Below are 22,682 nucleotides of genomic sequence, written 5' to 3' on the forward strand. Positions count from 1 at the left end.
CGTGAGGAAAAAACATACCTGTGGTTAAAGGACCAAGACAGTGCTTCACAGTCTCTTTTGAGGGTGAGTAGGAGGCCAAGGAAAGTGTTTGAGAACTTACCAGAAGAAAAAGTTTATTTCAATTACATCAAGTAAATTTGATCTTGGAGTAGGACGGATACACACTGTCTTAATAGACAGTATTTGTACTTAGTCATTCTTCTACATTCCCATAAAGTTTTCTAACACTTCCCATCAGCATACCAACATTAATACTCTACAGGACACAGTTCAATGACTCCTCGAGAACCATCTTGTCCATTTGTATACAAAGAACACTGAGCCTCAATCATGCCTGTCATCCAGTAGATGGAGAAATATTGTATTCCCTAAAGTACAGAAGCATGTCAACCCACACACACAGTACCTTAAAATGTTTTTATAGACCAGAAGTCAGTATTCAGTAATTTTACTATACATTTTTTAATAATACATATCGCCCCATCAAAGATTAACTCCTCTACCTCAACTAGTCTGATTTAAATTCAAATTCACATCTGAAGCTGTCTCTCTAAGTATGGATACAGCCTATGGTCTGTTCCTGGCGGTGCTCATACTTTGACCTCAGAACAGCAGGGAAGACTACACGAACCTACGACTATCTCACAGATTCTAAATTAAAGCTAGGGACATTCACAATGAATAAAAAATCCATAATTGGTCATCAATATCTGCCCAGCCTAATAATTAACCAGATTTCATGTTTTAAAATATCAAACTTACTGATCCAGAATTAATTTGAGCACAGTTGGTCTCTATGAAGCACTTCCTATTATTTAAACACATTTAATTTTACACTTTTCCTAAGAGGGAAATAATAGTCATTATTCACCATGAATAGCATAATATTAATGCTAATTTTTAGAATTCTGCTGTCCTTTCCACTACATTTAAGCTGAAAACCAATTTCCTTGGTAATTGCTTAACACCTTTTCTGTAAAACATTTCAGATCCATCTCATATAGGTTCAGATGGAGAGAAGGGGGGTTTAAAAAATAAATAAGAAGAAAGAGCTTTGTTTGCTATTTAAATCTTTTGCTGAGTTTAAAGGATATTTTTTATTGCTATTAGTTAAAGTCTCTCCATTAGTTAGAGGACTAATAGAGGATTGTTATTTAAATCATTACTTAGTTGTCATTAACTTAGTGGAAAAAGTGAATTTGAAAAAGTCTGTGGGCTGGATTGGGAGTAAAAGGGAGAAAACTGTACTTGAACAATGATTAAAAAAAAGAAAAAAAGAAAAAGTCTCGCTGGAACACCAGATAATGTCAATAAATTTTAATTTGCAGTTTTACAATGCAATAAAACAAAGAATTATCATTATCTAAATGATTTAAGCTAGTCAACAATTTAGGACAAAATTCACATTTGTACACCTGCATACACCTTTCCACAAATTCCACAAGGTGTAAGTGGCCCACCTAAGGTTGTTAGAGTAACACCAGACTGACATCTTCATCATTTCATCCTTTTACTCTTTCAAAAGTGTTTCAGAAAACAATTCCTAGAAGTGCACTTTATAATACATAAAGGTATTTGACCATGGAGCTATGTTAGTTCTACCTTTAAGATCATAAAAGCTAAATAAGAGTTTAATAGCTCCAAAGATAACTTCAAGTTTACAAGAGCATGCAAAGCATCTTCTAAAATACCTGATTTTGACTTCAGGATAACCTGAATGGTGTGTCCATCATTGGTGACTTCACAGTCCCGACAGACCACATAATTCGGCGAGAGGCGGACATCCAGCAGTGAGGGGTCATATCTAGCTTCTCTGGAGTTCAGGTTGATGGGAGACTGGTATTCCCCATTAGCGTCAGGAAACACCAAGCCCCACTCAACACCTAAGGACAAAATGAAGCACATTTATATTGGTTTTAAAAAAGTTACAGTGAAATTTAACATGTTAAAACTAGTTTAAACAGTTTCTAATCCTTGACATTTAAGTGGGTTATGACTACTGTCTCTGTAGGATGAAATGTGGTAAATGTGTGTGAATCTTTGGGTTTATATTTTGAATGATATAGTATCAAATACTACACACAAAACCTTGAGTTCACATAACGTTCTGTTTGTATTTGTCCACAGAAATGTAATAATTTACGACTAAAAAATTTAGGTCATCTTTAAGTGATTAGCAAAAATAATACCACACAAATTTCCTCTGCTCATCAGTTCAATTATGTGTAGTACTTGGGAAATACCTGTAACTCTCAACATGCTTAGTGAGAGCTCCAAACCATAAATCTGATGCTAGTGAATAAACATCTTATTAGAAATGCAAATACAGTATTTTGAAGTGTGCATATATACATGTACACATGCCTACCTACATATTCATACATATATATCCTTCCCGTATTTTTATAATTAAAATGATAAATTCTTTTTTTTTTCATAGATGTAGTCAACATCAGCACGAGTGGCTGGCTATTTTAACAGACCTACATTTTTAGGGATAAATTCAGGAACCTAAACTTTTTTTTAAAAAGTCAACCCTTTCTCGCCAAGCCCACTGATCCAGCCTGAAATTTAGGACATGTCTGGAAAGAATTAGCTGTAGTCGTGTCCTTCAGGAACAGAGTAGAGGCAGAATACTTTCTCGCACCAGGGTCCTCACAGCAAGCAAGAAACGAATAGTTTCACTAACACTGTTTTCTCAAGGTGCTGAGTAACGGGGAAGCTGCACCTCTCAGTTGTTCCAGAGGCAAGGCAGTCACGGCTGCAGCTTTAAGGCTCGCCCTCCGGACGAAGGCAGGTGCCAACAGCTGCCGGGCAGGAAGGCCAGGTTCCCCAACCCGAATGCAGGTGACAGGCCCGCCCGCTCTCCCTCTGTGCCTTCTGCCCCGAGACAGGCCACGGGAATGGGAAAGTGGCAGAAACCCACGTGGGAAGGAGGGGACGCAGAGGTGCTCGGAGCACCAAGGAGAAGTATGCAGAACCCAGCGCGGGGCAAAACACACGCGGCGCGCAGCCTCCCACGCGCGGTCCTGGGAACCCAGCCACCTCAATATGCGGCGGGTTACCTTCTTCGTAGCCCCACTCCACACCCTCTTCCTCTTCCTCCTCATCCTCCTCCTTCTCCGGGAAGGCAACGGAATCTTCGATGAAGCTCAGATCGGCCATGGAGAAGCCGTGTGTGTCCTCTCAGCGCTGTTGCCGACGGGGCCTGGGCCCCTGCAGAGTAAGCGGGCCTGAGCTGGGGTGTGAGCGTGTGAGTGTGAGAGGGTGAAAGTGCGCCCGTGAGTGCACGAGGGAGTGTGACAGCGTGTGCGAGTGTGAGCGCACGTGAATAGGTGTGAGCGCGCGCGCGGTGAAAGGCAATGAAGGTGTGGCTGCGTGTGTGAGTGTGAGTGTGAGCGCGAGCGGGCGGGCGTGGGGTCCCGAGTTCTGGGGCGGCCGGCAAGCGGAGGGCGTCCCAAGTCCGAGCGGAGCACTGGAGAAGCAGCAGCTCTAGGAGCGAGAAGGCGAATTATAAACCCGTCTGGGGCGTGTCCGGCACTTCAGGATCCGCCCCCTTGGCTCAGTTGCCCAAGGACCCGGGGAGGGAGCGCAGGAAAGAGCCCTGGGGCTACCGCGCAGAACCCGCGGAAGCCCTTGGGTCGGCCCCCCACCCCGCTGCGGGTGCCCTTGCTCCGGCCGCGCCTGTGTCCCGAACCTGGTGAGTCCTCCTCACCCAGGGTCTGTCCTCAGGACTGCGGGGTGCAGAGCGTAGGCCAGGGCCTTTCTGCTCTCACTCGTGTTCATCCTAACTCCGGGAAACACCAAAAACCGAGAAAGAGGGTCGGGGAGAAGAAAGACGGATTGCCTAAGGTAGGGGAAAAGAGAGGGCTGCGAGACCCCATAACAAACTAAAGATTGTTTCCCCACTCTGAATCTTTATTTCTCAGTATTTACTTTCTAATTCGCCCTTGCAGCACAGTGGAAACAAGTATGGAAAAACTTCCAAGAAACTTGTAGTTCCTAAAAACATTTAAGAAAAAAATGTTTTAATCAAGAGAGGTAAATATAATTTAAGGACATTTGTCCATTAAAGAAAAATATTTCAAAGGCAGGAGTAGTGAAAGGTAATAAAGAGCATTTGTTTTCCATTTCAGACCCTGGGGTGCCCGCTGCAGAGGCAGCTAGCAGTGTACACACCTCCTGACCGCCTAATGAAATCGTGTAAATAATGAAGTGCACACATTGCGTAAGAAACAGGAACTTTCCTGATCCAAGGAGGTGGAGTTGTTACCTTGTAAGTATGCTTCCCAGTCCACTGTCAGTGAGTTCAGCCCTCTGTTCCGACGCCTTTGAAAGCTTTAGTCCATAACCCCTGAGCAGATTAACACCACAGTTTTAGAACGTGCTGTTAGAAGGAATCTGTATATAATCAGCTCAGATTTGGACCTTCAGTAAATTTGTTTTTATGTGCTCTGTGCACTCACTAAAATGTCTGCTAGCAGTTTGAACAGTGGTTTCCTAAATCACACCATCCTTAGGATGCTTCATTCCTCATGTAAGGCCAGAGATGCCCACTTTGGGAATTTGGGGTTCTGTTGTCCACTGCCTGCTCAGCCCTCCTCTTTTTTAAAAAATCCACTTCACAGTCCATTGGAAATTTCTCCAGAAAATGGATTGGGACTGAAAGGAGGAAAAATTCAATCAATCAGCCACTTTCTAGAATGTTCCCCAAAATGGGTGAAAACTATTGGTCAACGTGATTTCATGTAACTCGAATAATTTCTTTCTCCTTAACACAACACCAGAAAGTCCACGATTCAGTCTGAGAGAAACTAGATTCATTCTTCACTCACTACCTTGTGGACGTTCTTTTGTGAATAGGCTCTCTCCTCTGCACATTGGTGAGCCTGAGTTGGACAGAAGCAAAATTCTATCCTGAAGCTATAGCTATTAAAAACAAGAAACACTACTCCAAATGTTAACTACTTTCCTCTGAAGTTCTTCTAAAAGGAATATCTCATTTCTTTACCCTTTCATGAAAACTTCTTCAGAATCTTGGAAGTTTTATAAACTTTCTTTTAAAAATATGTTCATGCATTGATCGTGTGCCGCAGCTAAGGGACCCTCTGGAGGCTCCACGGTAAAACCTTTTTGCCACCCAGAGCCCATCAGCAGTGTTCGCTTCTCTCTGCCCCCTGATGGACACAGATGCTGCATCGCAGCCATTGTGTGACCACTAATTCCATTTAAAGTATCTCATGAATTACAGAGATGTTTACCAAACCAGAGGACAGCAAAATCACCATGGTGAAAAAACCTCATTTGCCATGGGTAAATGGTGTACCACATTTACAGCAGATAGCCTGAAAGACTGAATTGTTAATATTCCATTTTTCAGCTAACAGGTAATTTTGCATATAGCCAATAATGAATCACTGTTCATAAATGCAGTTAGCTACTAGACAAACATGTTTATTCATATTCTTTCTGAATTCTTCAACATCATGTGTATAACATCACTCTTCTCAAGCCTAGGGTACCCTGTCTGAAACATATGAGCCATTCCACAGTGCATCCAAATATTCAATTAACAGCCTTAATTGCTTTGAGACTGTGTGCTTCAGATTTCTGCTAATTAACAGCACCTTAAGACCTTCTCTGGTTTCTGTACTATATTATCACTAAAGATGGAATTTCTATTTCTAGTTATTATAAGGTATCTGCCACCATAAAACCTAAACACACAGATCAAATATATAGGGCAATTCTTTGATTTACAAAATAGAACAAGAACACCTAAATCTAATATCTAAGAATCTAAAAATACTCATGCTCTATATTTGAACATAAGTATTCCACATATCCTTCTATATAATTTTAATGCAGCTTAACCTAATACCATATTTGATTCTTTAAATTAACTTTATATTATTCATTGTTATTATTTGCATAATGGAGGTCAAACAACATAGTAGCACAACTCATTATAACTAAGACCTATATAGCTAATTAGTATTTGATACTAAGAGTATAAATAGAAATACCTAAAGGGGACAAGCCTATCTAGATGTCAAAGGAACAAAGAGATGAGATTGCGTCCAGCACCCAGTACCTACACAACCCTCTCTTCCCAATCTTCTCTCACCCGTTTGCTCTCTTACCGAGCTTTCTTATTGTAGTGGCAAGGTTTGGCCCTAGAACTGTCTTAAACAAGAATTTCCTTCTTGTGTGCACCTAACACTCTGGAAAAACCTCAAGGATAGAACTAACACATGCATGTCAAATGACGTCTAACCAGGCTATAAATCTGAACTTCAACCACAATGAATGACGTCCCTTCATATGCAGTGCTCTGCAGTAGGCACTCTAAGAGACCCCAAAATGAATCAAACCTTTTTTTCTGCCTTCAAGGAATGCACAGTTCTCTTGGTGGCAGGGGGAGGAAGATAAATAATTAATGATAATAAAGGCAATATATTAAACAGAGATGTAAGTACCATTACATCTAAGGAAGATGCAACTCACATACATGGAAACAATCCAGGAAGGGATCCTGGAAAAATGTCATTTGAGGCAAACAAAAAAGGATAAATAAGCCCTGGCTGACGTAGCTCAGTGGATTGAGCGCGGGCTGCGAACCAAAGTGTCGCAGGTTCAATTCCCAGTTAGGGTACATGCCTGGGTTGCAGGCCATGACCCCCAGTAACCACACATTGATGTTTCTCTCTCTCTCTATCTCCCTCCCTTCCCTCTCTAAAAGTAAATAAATAAAATCTTTTAAAAAAAGGATAAATAAATGGGACTTGGGAGACAGTGAGTGAGTGAGTGAATAGCACTCCAGGCATGGGCCATGGTGCCGAATATTGGCAATGCCTGTTGAAGAGCAATTCTCTCCCCTGAGTACCTTCTGTGAGCTGCCGAAACCAATCCAGACTACTCAAAACATGGGGGCTTCGTGGGGCTCTGGCCTGAGGTCGGAAACTTCTCCGGTTGTTCAGTTTGTTAGTCTGGTGTTTGTTTTTTCAGTAAGGACATAAAATTTTTCCTCATTTTATACATTTTGGTTTCTACAGGTTTCAATATTTTATTTACAAGGCAAGAGGCTCTGATTCCTTCACATTTATTTCCTCAACTGATTAATCTCATTATTTTGCTTACTTAAAGTTGTGTTATAAGCCTACTCTTCTTGGTCTTTTGTCTTCAGAACCATTGGCTTTTATTTTTAGGGTACAGTGTAGCTCAGGCAAATTGCATTCTTTCTGTCATTCACGGCCCCTCTCTGTGAGATTATACCTCACTGTTTTGATGAATTAAATTTGGGCGGCATTGCAGGCACCACTTTCTAAAAGAAGCTCTAGTAGTTATCATGCGGTTCCACATTATTGTTGTTTCTCTGCCCCCAAATTACGCAGTTCAAGAAAGGCACTGTTCCCTCCATCTGGATCCTAAAATGAAGAAAACCCACCCACAGATCAGAGCACAGGCAAGTGGAAGTCAACATGTAATGTGAGAAATAAACCTTTGTTTTATATGCCACTGACATTTGGGAGTCATCTGTTACAGCAGCAAAGCCTACCAAAAGCTGACTGTTACAGGAGCCCACCAGGTAAAGGTGAGTTCAAGGGTAATTTTTATTTGTTCAAATAATTTTTTGCATGTCTTTTTCTTCAAAGTAAAAGTACCTCTCTGGCCTGCAAGAAAACTAAACAGTCTAAAACAGGACACTTATCAACACCTTGCAAATTTCTTAGAAGCCCTGGCTCCAATGAGTATCCTCACAACCTTACCACTCAGTGAGAAAACCCTTACCTATGGAAAATCCCTGTCTCCTCTAAGCAGATGGGGGCCATAGCTCTCTTCATGTCTCTGAGGTCACACCAATTATGCCTGGAGCCCTATACCTACTTCAGCACCAAAATGACAGCAGGTGAACTTGGCATGTTGGAGATCACTATATTGATGACTCCATAATCTACCTTCTCTGGGGCACCTTCCTAGCATGTACAAATCTACTCAAGTGGTTTAAAGTGCTTCCCTAATACTCAGTACAGATCTCTAGCCCTGAAATTAGCATTGTGTTTTAAGGGTGTATTTTATAACCACCTTCTCCAATAAACAATGAGCTCCCAAGAGCACAGGGTTCACCTTATTCCTCTCTGTATCCCCCCAGCTAGCACACAGGAGGCACTGAGGAGCCCATTTCCCTGTGCCACAAGGCGTACAGTGATCTGACTAGCCATTACGAGTATTAGTGCAGCAGAAGTCCTGACCACTGAAGCAGAGGCTTTCAGGGCACACTGGGGCCATAAAGAAGGGAGTAACAGAACATACTTGGTGGCAGGTGTGTCAATAGGGGCTTTATAGGCGAAGCTGGGTTTTATAGGATAAGTAAGTGTTCCTTTGCCCACAAAAGGAAGGAGGAGAGAAGGTAAGAAAATGTCAATTAAAAGTAAAAACAACAAAAACTCAAATACAGAAGCCAGTGTGGGTTCACTTTTTGATCAAGATTATTTTCTTTTTTATGGTGTGAATAGTTTTTGCATGGTGTAAATAAAGTGCAAAGTGATGCATTTAAATAGTACATCTATGTGTGTTTTAGAGATTTTTTAAGACATGATTCAGAATAATCTCATGACATAAAACATAAGATAAATGATATGCTTAGATGAACACATACTGTTGACAGAACAATCCTAAAAACAATTCTAAATTCTAAAAAGGGTATTAAACCCTTTTTGACATTAAGAGAAGATGCAGTGGCCAAATTAGAATGGCCCTTTGGCCATACCAGTACTTCAGTTCCCACAGCAACAGGGACACCTCACTCTGCCTACAGGAGGAAGGCCTGTTCTGCACGATGGCAAAGCAATTCATGAGAAAGTAACGGTCCAAACACTGAGATTTTCTCCAAAGACAGCTGCCGTAACCCCTGCCCTCCTGTGGGTACACACTGCTCTTCCCGCCGAGGGGGCGGCTGTTTCTCCTGGACTTCACCAGGGCTGGTTTTGTGGCTTGCTTTGTCTCATAGACTGTGATAGAGTGACCCTGTGCCAATTCTGGGCTTTATTTTTAAGAGGGCTCACCCACTCCTCTTTTTCTTTTGGAAACCAGTCCCCATGTGAAAAACTCGGCTACCCTGAGTCCGCCATGCTGTGAGGAAGCCCAAACTGTCTGCATGGTGACGCACGGAGGGACACAGAGGCACAGATGTGCAGGGAAAGCCCTCCACGACCTTCCAGCCCAGCTTAATCGCCAGCTGAATGTAGCCAAGCGAGTGACCCCAGCTGGCGGTATCTGCAGCAGGAAAATGGCCCACAGTCCTGCCTGAATTCCTGGCCCAGAGAATCATGAGAAATCATAATTCATTGCTATAAGCCACTGCGGTTTGGAATGATTTATTATAAAGCATAGATGACAGAAACACACACTTATTAAGCACCAGATCCTCTGCAAGCACTTCCCATAGATTATTTCCTTCAATTCTCATAATAGCCTCAGTAACATCATCCCATCTTCAGAGGAGAACACACAGGCTCATACTCATCCATGGCCACAGAGTGGTGAGTGTCCTGAGGTCTGCTCTTTGCAGAACCCGAGCTCTGAACCACCAGACTTTCTGCCTTCAGAGCTGGTGAACTCAGTACATGTGCTCCATCTCTATCACCAGAATGTGGGTTGTAGGAACACTGTTAGGAACCAAACACCAACTCAAATGCACACTTCCATCCAGCCACACTGCATCCTTCCTCTGGGCAAACTGGGAGACATGCTGGACTGGCCTTGGCAGCTGGGATCAGAAAGGTCAAAAAGGGAAAGGGAAAGGCATCGAAGTTGGAAAAAGAGACATGCAATAACTGAAACTTTTTTTTGCTTAATAGACTCTTTGCAGAGTTTTTGTTGCAGGAAAATTGAGCGGAAAGAACCAACAGTTACCATACACCCTCCCCTGAGCTCAGCTTTCCCTATTAACATCTGGCATCAGTATAGTACGTTTGTTGTAACTGATGAGCCAATAATAATGATACATTATTAACTAAAGTCCATAGTTTACATTGGGCTCACTCTTTGTGTTGTACATTGTGTATAATTTTAAGAGTCTGCTTACATACAGAAAAGGGAATCCCATGTTGATGAAATTTGCTCCTAAACCAACCCTACTCTGCATCCAGGCCTTAGCCCATTCTGTTTTCTGCAGGTCTGACCTCCCCCTCTAGGTCCTTCTGGGTGGTTTGTTCCAGTCTATTCTCTAGCTTGGATGCCACTCCCAGTCCACCGCTTACCTTCAACCTCAGACTAACAAGCCAAAATCTGTGTAGGGTCATGCTGGCTATTGCTCTTCCAACACCGGTAATGGAAGGCTGGCCAAAGGGCCCTGGCCAGATGGAATGTGTACTGCTTTGGAAATGGGTTGTAATTCCCTCCTTATCTCCTTTCAGAAGCTGCTTCTTGTCCTGTGACTGCTTCTTTCTGCACATACACACTGAGATCGTGTAGTTTAGAGTCACACTCAAGACATATGGCCCCTTGGCCTGGGACCCTGTAAAACAAGTCTCGGACTCGGAGTCCCACTTCACCGATCTGCCACAGTTGGTGCTCCCAGTAATGTGAGTAATACAGGCTGTGTCTGCTCCTTGCAGTCCTCTTTGTGGTTTTTTCAGCTAATCCAAATGAGCAGTCAAGATCCCCGGACTCGACCTCCTGCATTATGATTTAATATCTTGATGGATTACAAAGTCTTCTGTCACTGGCTGGTGATTTACTAACCATCTATTATGTGTAATGTGTGTAATGTGATTTCGCTCAATTCACAATAATTTGACAAAAGGTATAGTTTTATAGATGAAGCAACCGAAATTTGGAAAATTAAGTGCTTTGCCCATGATCACACAGCTGAAAATGGGAAACTTAAACTTAGAACCAGGTCTACGCAGCTCTACAGCCAACGTTCATTCCGTAACCCTTCCTCACCTCCAAGTCGGGTTTCAGCCACCATTGTACCAACAAGCCCATTACTTATTCATCCTTTAACATTGGCAACCAACTCTCAATGGGGTATGAATTAAGTGCCTATTTAGCAATCTAAGATGCTACTGCTCAAAAATAGAAAGCACACAAGATGTTCTATATTAAATGTTTCTATTTCATAAAGAGTTTGTGTAATGAGGAGGAACCAGAGACACTAATGAAATACACAAAGCCATCAACATCTTTAACACTAATGGAGAACAGCATGTTTGCATTACGATCAGAACCCCAGTGATTAGGTTTCACTAAGTATTACTGTTAGCGTCATTGCCAGTGATGGAAGAGAAAGTCTAGCTTGGTGCGGAGTAACACTATCCAATAAACAAGACTAACCACACTAGTTTCATCTGGGCCTTAATTATTTAAAATGTGGTAACATACAACGTCATAGCTTGATATTCCCCATCTCGACAAAAGAGATAATAGAGAAATAGACTAAAACTCCAATGGGAGACATGGAAGCAAGACAATAATTATCAAATATTAAGAATTATTTAAAGTAGTCTTCAAAAGTCTCATGAAAAACCAATTAAATGCATTATCAATAAGATAATATGCTATGTTGAAAGAAAATATAGTATAATGGTTTTGTTGTTTAATTTTGATCCTGATCAAGTTACTGAACCTCATTTCCTCCCAATAAAATGAGAACAATAATTGTAACAAACCAAAAGGAGTGTGGGAAGATTAAATAAGTTAATATAGATAATGTACTTCAACTAGAAAGCCAGTTCTACTAGAATGCTTGTTTTGGACATGCAAATTTGTTCCCATTCAGTCGATATGTTAGGAAATACTCTGAGTGCAGACTTTCCTGTTTGCTTGTGCCACTCACGTCTGCGAGAAACACCAGATGGACCCAGAAAATGGTGCCCATTTCAAATGTCTTTCATGGCTTTTTCGGACTGAAGAGATCTGGAAGATTCCTTAATTTTATTTTATTTTTTTAAAGATTTTATTTATTTATTTTTAGAGAAAGGTGAAGGAGAGAAAAAGAGAGGGAAAGAAACATCAATGTGTGAGAGACACATTGATTGGTTGCCTCTTGCACGCCCCCAACTGAGAACCTGGCTGGCAATCCAGGCATGTGCCCTGACTGGGAGTTGAACCAGCGACCTTTCGGTTCACAGGCCAGTGCTCAATCCACTGAGCCACACCAGTCAGGGCAGATTACTTAATTTTAAAGGCAAAGTCTAGAAAAGTCATGTGATTCCCTAAGTTTACACCTCAAGTTCAGGGAAAGCCAAGACTAGGACAAAGTTTAAAATCTTTTTTTGATGCTTGACATTCTTCTCACTCTTCATTGACTTTCAACATTTCTCTCCATCTAGAAATTTCCAACCCTGAACTCTCACAGCTTCTCTTTTCTAATGCTCCCTGGGTTTCCAAGTTTCTCTCTGACAACACACTTTCTTCATGGAGTCTTTTAGCAGGGGCTCCATAAGAGTTCTCTTGTAAGGTGAAGCTATACTAGATATTAACGCAATGAGAAACCCAAACCCTTCTAACAGGTACTCTATAATTTCAGTACCCGTTCTTCTAACAGCCTGGTGTTTTACTAACATGTACCAAGCTGAGTCTTATCCTGCTGTAAAGAAAAGTCTTCTGATCTAGACTAATTCTTACCGTTATCCCAAGTGAGCAAAACTTAATAATGTTAGTATATTGTGTCTGCAACAAATAAAAAATCCTAGCTCATTTTGTGACCCAGAAAAGGAATCTCTCACTGTAAAAGGAACATGAACAAAAGGTACTGGGAACAGTCATCTGAAAATTCTAAATTATCAACACGATTCTGAGAGAGCATCCTTGTGGACCTTCAGGATTTCAGAAAGCAATGACTATACTCCCGTGAAAAACTAAAATAATGGCCCCAAGTCAACTTGACCTTCAGAAGAATGACTTGATAGCAGTGGTTCTAAGCTGTGGGAGAGGGTGACAGCCAAGAATCATAATTTTAAAAATTCTGCAAGAAGCTTGATGGGAGCCTGGTGTTGCTGACTAGCAAGCACACCCTGGCCTATTTATATTGGGGATTGATGGAAACCTTGTGCTTTTGTGATGGTTGTGAGGAAATGGCCCCCACTGTATTCCAGAACTTCTTGGGAAGGAAAGAAACATTTGTTTCTTGTTACATGAAAATAAAGGTCTGTGTTTCTTTGTATCTACTGAGAAGAAACTTTTGTCTTCCTGGCTTCCAAGAATATCTAGACCAGTCTCCTTTTCCAATACACTGAAATGTAATTCTTCTTCCCCACCCCTCTGCCCCTTTTTCTTTTCATAACTGCTTTGGTACTAACTGATGGTTTTTAAAGGGCCAAACCAAAATACTCGTGAGCAAATGTGGGTTTTGATAGCATATGTTGAAAAGGGAATTTCTTAGGGATATAGATGGTATAGCCAATGGATAAGCACCAGTGGGTAAGACCCAAACTAAAGTTTCCAAAGAGATATCTAAACACATGGTAATTAGGAAATAATGTGATGTCAGTAAGTTCAGTCCAGATGTGTTTGCTAAATTCTGGAATCATAAAATTAAGAAAGCTCCTCTTGGAGATGAAAAGATATAATTTTAGGAAAAATAAAAAGGCCTACTTTATACTATTAATAAGCTTCAAAAATCATGATAGTCTGAAAAATTCAACTTCAAGAAATTTAGATAAATTTATGAATTCAGTAGCCAAAGGATATGTTACAAAAAAAAAAAAAAACATGAAAAAATGTATGCCTCCGAGGTCTAACACGTTGGGAAATCATATCCCATCACTGAATGCCCTTTATACTACAACAACCTTAAACTCCACCTTTTACTTATTCTTATGTTAATGTTTGTATACTCTCGGGGAAACCTGTAAAAATGCCTCTGTTGAAAGTCAAACATAAAACATTAGGTGCTCAAGAATGAGATGATATAACAGAGGAAATTTTCAATAAAGACTGAGAAAGTCACAAGCATTTGGAGTCAACACAGAAAGTCTCGGTTTCACTAAAACAAAAACATCATCGCACAAAAATAAAAGACAAATGTCCTAAATCTATACTCATTGTCAGAAGCATTTATTGTCTTCTGTGAAATAATCTTAGGTTTGTCCAAACCAGTGGTTTTAAAATGTTTCCTCAAGCCCTGGCTGGTGTAGCTCAGTGGATTGAGCGCAGTCTGAGAACCAAAGTGTCACAGGTTCGATTCCCAGTCAGGGTACATGCTTGAGTTGCGGGCCATGACCCCCAGCAACCGCACATTGATGTTTCTCTCTCTCTCTCTCTCTCTCTCTCTCTCTCTCTATCTCCCTCCCTTCCCTCTCTAAAAATAATTAGGTAAAATCTTTAAAAAAAAATGTTTCCTCAAACTGCAGTATCAGCCTCACCTGGGAATCTGTTAGTAATGCTGATCCACCCCAGCCTCACTGAATCAGAGACCTGGGGGCTGGAGCCCAGCAATCACATTTTAACAAGTCCTGCATGCCAAAGTCTGAGAACCAGTAGTCTAGACCTATGCTAGTCAAGAAAATAATTACTGATGTGGGTGAAAACTGGGCCACATATTAAACCTGACAAGCTCAGGGGAGGCCTGCATGGTGGATCCTATAAACTCAAATAACCACATAGGATGGTCTGAAATTAGAACGTCTTAACGAAAAGCAAATCACAGTGAGTAGTCATGTCCTAGGCCAATATCTTCCTTACAAATGCGGATCCTCACCCTAACTGAGCCTGTCTATTGTCTTTTTGCATCTAAGATAACATGCCTTTGGAATGTCATGTTATCCCCTTTTTCCAGACCCCTCAGGGTACAATCTTCCACCAGAGCACAAGACCACAGAACCCCTCATTTTATCTTGTTCTCCCATTTAGCATCTTTATGTGCTATAAATGTTAACTACCCTGTACCCACCAGTGTGAGACAAGTATGTGTGTGTCCATTTCACTTTTTATCCAATCCCAGAGATTTCTCCAGCTTTGCTTTCCTCCTCCTCCCTAATTTATCAACAAAGAGTGCTGTAACCCCCTTATGTCTTGCCCTTTGATTCTGATGTATAAGTGGTAAAACTGCCATTCCCCAGAGCATTTTCTCAGTCTGTTGAGATTCTGCCTCCTAGTAATTGTCATCAGGTCGGCCCAAATAAAATTACAAATATTCTCACAGATTTAGATGTCTCTTATGTCAACACCAGCTGCATGCCGCTATTAAGCCTTTGAAATGTAGCTGATCCAAACTGAGACCTGCTGGTAGGTGTAAAATACACACTGGATTTCAGAAACTTAGTGAAAAAAAATAAAAGATTTCATTAATGTTTTTCTATTGATAACATGTTGAAATAATTATTTCAGTATATCAGGTTAAACAAAGTATATTATTAAAATCAATTTAACCAGGTTCTTTGTTAATCTGGTTACAAGAAAATTTAAAATTACATGAGTTGCATTATTTCTGTAGGACAGCACTGTCTAGAGCAAACTTCTGAAAAATATAAAAACTCACTCCACAAAATTCCTATAGAAAATTCTGTAACTTCTTCCTGAATATTTCAATAGCAAGGAACCCACAGATCAGCACTTTCATTTCTGAACAGGTTTTTCATATATTAAATTAAGATCTGCTTTGCTGTAACTTCCTGTTTTGCTTTTGTTTTTTTTTTTTCCTTTATCCTGTTCTGAGGCCAGAACTACACAAAATGAGGGTGACCCTTTGCTTTATGACACTGCTTCAGTTTTTTAGAACTTGCACCACTATTAACCATGTGCCCTTTGTGAGGCTGAAAAATCCCCAGTACCACCATTTGTGCCTATAAGGCATGATTTCAAAAGCTCCTGCTCTCAGGGTTCCTCTCCACTGAACGTTCTCCGTGGTGATATTCCTCATGTAGGGGAAATGGTCCGGGTATTGGAAAATGGGCCAATGTGATTTCCGGTGCCTTTTCACCGGAGCTCAGCGCATTGTCACCAGGCCCTCTGGGATTATCTAATTATATAGGGTGTACTTCCGGTTGCATTGGGTAGGCTTGGCTATGTAACTGATCTGTAGAGACAAGTTTAAGTTATGGAAAATGGGTAACAATGCTGATGTTAAATAACTACGGGAATGCAAATGAATCTTGTCTGACAGAGAATGAAAATTGCTGTAAGCTAAAAATCTCATTTTAAATGGATTTTAATTAATGAGTTAAGTAAAATATTTGACATATATTCATTTTATTTTTGCGATTTTGCCTTTATTATGCCTCGGCACCTTGAGACAGGCTTCCCAGAATGCAGTGTGGTGCACCAGCTGTGGTCCGAGCACAGAGGGTCCCCATGCAGCGCGTCTGCTTGGCTCTCCCACCTCTCACGGCTCTAGAGCCGTCTAGCAGCCCCATCAGCACCACTGCCGCAGGAGTCCTCTTCACAGATGGTACTCTCGCTGAACTTCCCCTATCCTATACCTTTTCTCTTATAACTCAAGTGCTAGGTTTTTTCTTATATTTACGCCTCTGAAATTTAATGTGGAGAGTTTGAACACATCATTTCAGCCTCAGGAAACCACTGTCATATTGTTTATGTCTTCATCAAAGAGCCAACCACATGACAGAACCACTGAGAACTCAGGGAGGCTTGCGGTAAACAGGACCTGCTTCCATGGTTGGGTTGGGAGAGGCGAAGCAGGGAAAGATTTTCTCTCCAGAAGCCAGATCAAGCAGAGGCTGATACAGGCCTTGTGGAACTGGAAGCTTAGTCAGTTGGAAGGTAGAATTCCTGTTCAGGAAGAATAATGCAAAATTGTCCACTCTCCTTACATAATGTCATACTTCAATAAAATTACTCTCCTCAAAAAAATATAAAATTGCTAGAGCCTCTCCAAGGGCCTCGCAAGGGACCCAGTGAAAGGGAAGGACCCTGAATCCAAGCTTCCTTGGCTTCCCCATAACTCAGCTGTGAAGTCAACTAACTTGCTGGCACAGATAAAGTTCTCTGTACCTGGTAGTTCCAATTTTATACACGTGTCACCATTTTTATGTCATTCATTTCTGTGACTCCTTCCTCTATGGAAGATATGTACAGTCGGACGGCCACATCCGTATGTTTCACATCCACAGATTCAAAGCAGATCAAAAACAGGTTGTTGCTGACTGGTACTGAGCAGTTAGGCCCATGATGGTTGCATCTGTACTGAAGATGTATAGGCAAACACAGTAGAAAAACTATTTGCATAGCATTTATATTGTCTTCGGTATTGCAAGTAGTCCAGAGATGGTTTACAGTGTACGGGAGGATGTGTGTAAATCATGTGCACATCCTACACTGTTTTATAAAGGAGACTTGAGCATCCTTGGACTTTAATATTCTAGGGGGGTTTAGAACGAATCTCCCAAGGGTATCAAGGGACAACTGTACAAAACTCCATGCACCTATTTTTGAAAAATCATATTAAAATTATTCTGAACTTATTCTGTCTTCCCTTTTAAATATCTCATAGAGAACTATTTTCAACTGCATGTAATTTACTCAGGTTTTTCACAGAGTAAAACAATGCAGCAATTGCTCTAAAATCAACTGGTATGTGAAATGAGGATCAGATTTATAAAAACAAGATGACTGACTTTTGTAATTAAAAAACACTAATAGTGGGGTGATTACAGTGGGAAGGGGTGGGGAGGTGGGAGAGGATTTGGGGGGATAAATGGTGGTGGGAAAAGGGAAAAAACACTAACAGGAACTTTCAAAAGAAACCATTTCAAGGTCAGGTGGGGCAATGGAGGGGTGACAATGAATAGTCAAGTCCTAGGTCCCTTGGAGGTCACAATCCCGCAGAATATTTGCTGGTGGTGATGAGTCCTGTTTTCAGCTTCTAATTCAGTATTTTTAAACACATTTAAAAATGTCCAAGAGCCCAAGTAAAGACAGGTCACAAAAGGAGGGCTACAGAGAGTCGATTTCCCCTTTGCCTCAGTGGAAGAAGAGAACAAGTATCTTGTACTTTCCTGTCTTTTGAGTCCCTCGCCTTTGTATTAGCTCAAGGAAAAACCTCCTCCCATAGTCCCTGTGAACCTGCTGTAGCCCCTTCCCTTCTTCACAAATCCTCATTCTCCATGAGCTAGGTTGTTCTGTAAGAGGTAGAATGCAACGCTAAAAATCCATCTGCATTTTCTCCCTAGGAATTGAAGGCAGGTAATAATGGTCTTTCTGTGTGTGTGTGTGTGTGTGTGTGTGTGTGTGTGTGTGTGTGTACATGCACATGCGCACATGCACATGCACGCATTGATAAACATTTGGGTGAGAAACTGTTATCATTGCTGTCAGGCAGTTGAAAGGGATTATGAGCTCACCATGCCTGAATCAGTGATTCAGCTCAGCCCACTTCTGGAATGTTCTATAACTTAGGCGAGCCCCTCTTGCAGGTCTAGCCTCCCCTCACTTCACACCAAAGGAACTGGCCTATATAAGTCCACAGAACTGTACTGGCATAAATATCAAATAATCAGAGCATGTGTTCAGTAAAAGTGAAATCTGGAAAGTTCCTCCCCTCTGTTCTCACTGTACATTGTCACCAGGTAGTTTTAGGACAAAATGCCAGCTCCAGCACTTGCCAGCTGTGTAACCTTGGCAGATTACATAAGCTTCCTGAGCCTCAGTTCCCCACTCTGTGAAATGCTATAAAATAGAATAGCAATATTTACCTTATATGTGATTATGGAGATAATGCATTTAAAGAGTTTTGTGTGCTCACTTCGGCAGCACATGCATTAAGGAGTTTCTTCCTGGCCAGCACACCCTCACCGCTTAAAGGAAGATTAGCTGCTTTATTAACATTTGTCATTTGTCATTTGGTATTGTAATGACTTTTTAACAGTTATTTTGAAATCTAATTTACATACCATAAAGTTTAGCTGTTGAAAGTGTACATCTGAATAGTTTTTATAGCATATTTTCAGAGTTGCACAGCCATCACTGTGACCTAATTGGGTCACAAAACATTGAGAATGTTTTTATCATCTGGAAAGGAAGCCTTGCCTCCATCAGCAGTCACTCCATCGCCCTGCCTGGGAGACCCTCCAGCCTGATGTTGAATAGAAGCGGAAAGTGGACAGCCTTGTCCCGCTCCCACCTTAAGGGGAAAACACTCAGTCTTTCGCCATTTAGCATGGTCTTTGTTGACAATTTTTTGCAGATTTCCTTTATCAGTTTGAGGAAGTCCCTTCTATTCCTAGTTTGTTGAGTGTTTTTATCATGAAAGGGAGGTACATTTTGGCAAATATTTTTCTGTGCTTATTGAGAGAATCATGAAGTGTTTGTCTTTTATTATTTTATTATTGTGTCTGACATTAACTGACTTTCTGATATTAAACCAGTCCTGCACTCTGGAGTAAATCCTACTTTCTCATGGTATATAACTGTTTTTATACATCGCTGAGTTTGGTTTTGGTAGTATGTTGTACAGTGATCAAAGATAGGATTGTGCGCTTTAACTAGGTCCAAACAGCTGGGTGCATAACACATGTGTCCAAAGGGGCAAAAAGCTGGATGAATCACACCCTGCTGTTAGTAAAGAATACATGACCAAACTTACTTAGAGAAGAAATTCTCCATAAATATCCTCATAAATATCCATTCATGGTTTTTAAATAACATAAAGAGAATAATGCATGAGAAAATCAGAAATACCTGGGCCTTGAAGAAGATTAGGAAGTAGTGATCAATCAAACATCTATTCATTCATTTTAAAAGCATGTGCTGATCACCTTCATGTGCCAGACTCTAGAGAGACAGCAAAAAGGCTAAGACACAGTCCTCATTTCTAAGAGCTCACAGTCAAAATCAGAGCAATAAACAAATAATTACATTTCATAGTAAAATCACAGAGTAGAAATATGTGCAAGGCTCAGCAGCAGCCCAGTGTAGGGAGTAAGGAAATAGGTGGAAATGTGAAGAACTTTAGATCTTGGGAATCACTCCATAAGTTGACTACTTAAACAAGTTCTAGAATTTTTTCTATTATACTGAGCTTTATAAAGATATATTTAACCAATGCTAATATGGCATTTAATCATTATGTGCCAATCACTGTTCTAAGCAATCTCTAGTTGTTCATTCAATTACAATCCAGTGGGGGTAGTTTTGTTATTCTCACTTTATAGATGAGAAAACTGAGTCAGTGCGGTTAAGGAAGTTGTATGATTTAAACTGTGGGGATGGAGACAGGATTTGGACCTAGGCATTCTATCTTCGGTCTCGGTGCTTTTACTGCTGTGCCGTGCTGCTGTAAGAACTTGAGTTTCCACCTAACGCTTCTCAGGAAGTGCTTCTAAAACTTTGATGTACATACAAGTCTCTAGGGATCTTGTTGAAAAGCTGGTTCAGATTTCGTAGGTCTAGTCCGGGGTCTGGTAGTCTGCCTTTCTAACAGCCTCCCAGGCAACGCCAATGTTCGTGGTTCAGGGACCACACTTTGAGTTTCAAGGGTCTAGAGTCTGCTTTAGTCTGGGGAGGGGGGGCCATATGATATCCTCGTTCATAGATTGTTTTTGTGTGTACTCCTGTGCACATGGGGAAATTATGTGCAGACTTTGCATTTTCATCACCACCTTAAGTATTGTGTCTCCAACCAGTACCCTGGCACCGGCACATCCGGAATTAAGCATGTGAATGGAGCAGGGAAGTCCACTGAGGGAAAGATTAAAGAGAATCAGGGAAGCAAGAAGAAAGAAGTCTGAACACAGATACACCCAGGCCTCTTGTGAAAGTTGTGGTGTGTATGTGTGTGTGTGTGCATACATCCTCTCCTGGGTTTTGATTCCAAAACAGATAATCCATTTCCAGGCTTTATAAACAAAGTATTATATCCATACATGTTCCCTAGTCTACTGGAAACCATTGCTATTAACAACACCTATGAGATAAGGTCACTGCAAGTATCTGCGTCATCACTGAGTACATGTTCATCTCCTCTACATGGAATACAGCAACTGAAATCACAGCCTCCTCTGACTAACAGAACCAACTTTTCTATAGTGTCTCATTTATTTTACAAACTACAGTTCTGTGAGAGTTCCATAAACAATTCTGTAGAATCCTCATCTTATTGTACCTATTAAATAGGCAATTTCTCTTTTCTTGGTATAATTCAATACTTATCCCCACTCTTGGAATACAAATTACTTCTTAAGGCTTTACAGAAAGAGGTTTTACCTCTTATGAGGAATCTGAGTCATTGACCACTCTCAGAGAATCCAGTATATGCCAGTGGATTATTTCACAATCCATGGCAAATTCCAAAAACTTAAAGTCATCCCAGCTCAAGAAAGCAGTTTGAATTAAAATATGATTGCTTATATTTGTGCCCAGTAATGATGTGATATGGAACCCGAGGTTCACAGAGTGCTCACCCGCAGCCAGGCACTACCGTTTGTGCACGTGAACTCCCTGAAGTCCGAGCAGCCCATGGGATGGGACTGTCCGCCACATGATCCTGACCAGAGAACATTCGGAGACAGCTGACCATTTCTGGTCCTTACAAATAAAGGATACATGTTCATCAGTGCCCAATAACAGTTATTATTACCCAATTTTTGTTTGAGTAAGCAGATGCACAGAGAGGTGAAGCAAATTACCCAAGGCCACACAGCCAAGACCATGAGAGCCAGAACCTGCAGGCAGAAAGTCAAGATCCAGAGCCAAACTCGGAACCACCAGGTTCTGTTGCCTCTCAAGAGTGAATGAAAGAGTCCTTATCAAAAAGAGAACGGTGGCTTAATTTGTATGTGAGCTGTGCTTTTGAACCAACAAAGAAAAACATGCATTGAGTCAGTCGGAAGTTTTACCAGTCAGCTGCAGGAAATGGATCCTGGGTTTTCAAACACAGTCAGAGCAAGAGCGCCACATGCCTGGCCTCAGCCTCTGCCACCCAGGACAGAGACCAGAGGGCTGGGATCTTCTGTGGAGAAAGCAGATGAGGTTCCCATTGCTGAAGAGCAGCTCCATAAGAAATGGAAGTGGGTGCATTTGAGGGGACTCGGTAGCTGGGGTCTCCCTACAGACAACAAGAGCTATTAGAGCTGGAGATTTTAGTGAGTAAGGCAAGGTCTTCCCTGGGTCATTTCACCAGGACAAAACCTCCCCTGCCTATAAATCCTCTTACTGTGTTCATTTCACACATAAAGTTTTGATTTCCTGCCCTCCTACTAAAACAGGCATTCGACTAATGTTGTGCAATGACAGCCAGGTGGAGGATTTTGCTTTAATTAGGTTCAGTCAGTGAGAAAAACCAATCCATGAACCCTGCAAGGGAACAAAAGTGGTGCTTGTCTTAGTTATCTATTGCTGCATAACTTACTCCAAAATTTAGGGGCTTAAAAAACATTTATCATCGTGGTTTCTGTGGGTCATGAATCTGGGTGCCGCTTAGAGGCTCTCCTCTGGCTCTCTCAAGGCTGCAGTCAAGTTTGGGGCTGGGGCTGCTGTTATCTCAAGGCTGGACTGGGGAAGGCTCTCCTTCCCAGCTCACTCACATGGCCTTTGGCAGCCTCTGTCCTTGCCACAGGGCAACTCACAACACAGCTGCCAGCTTCAAAGGGAGAGACAGAGAACCAAGAGGAATGACTTGATCTTGGAAGAAGCATCCTCTCACCTCAGCCCCCTCTATTTGCTGGAGGGGAGTCACAGGACCCAGCCTGCCCTCAAGGCAAGGGGATAACACAAGGGCA

At 41.5% G+C, this 22,682-nt stretch overlaps 1 protein-coding gene and 1 long non-coding RNA gene across 7 annotated transcripts in view; one reads left to right on the forward strand and one right to left on the reverse strand.

Moving 5' to 3' along the window:
- Positions 1–3,472, reverse strand: part of CA8 (carbonic anhydrase 8) — a 115,447-nt gene extending 111,975 nt beyond the window's left edge. For 5 of the 6 annotated variants that reach the window (XM_045861050.1, XM_045861047.1, XM_045861051.1 and 2 more), the window contains exons 1-2: positions 3,066–3,472; positions 1,692–1,883 (exon numbers count right to left, since the gene is read on the reverse strand). In XM_045861050.1, coding sequence (XP_045717006.1) covers positions 1,692–1,883; positions 3,066–3,165 — 292 coding nt within the window. In that variant the 5' untranslated portion in view covers positions 3,166–3,472. The remainder of the gene's footprint in view (positions 1–1,691; positions 1,884–3,065) is intronic. The other variant, XM_045861046.1, reaches the window with a different exon arrangement.
- Positions 3,473–3,577: 105 nt separating this feature from the next.
- On the forward strand, positions 3,578–12,056 carry LOC123833046. The gene is made up of 5 exons (XR_006788162.1): positions 3,578–3,852; positions 3,957–4,041; positions 4,137–4,276; positions 7,395–7,594; positions 10,419–12,056. It is a non-coding gene; the product is annotated as an uncharacterized LOC123833046 (long non-coding RNA).
- The last annotated feature ends 10,626 nt before the right edge of the window (positions 12,057–22,682 follow it).

This window comes from Phyllostomus hastatus, unplaced genomic scaffold (genome assembly GCF_019186645.2).
Source record: "Phyllostomus hastatus isolate PE091 unplaced genomic scaffold, TTU_PhHast_1.1 phas_scaffold_21, whole genome shotgun sequence".
Taxonomy (NCBI): Eukaryota; Metazoa; Chordata; class Mammalia; order Chiroptera; family Phyllostomidae; genus Phyllostomus; species Phyllostomus hastatus.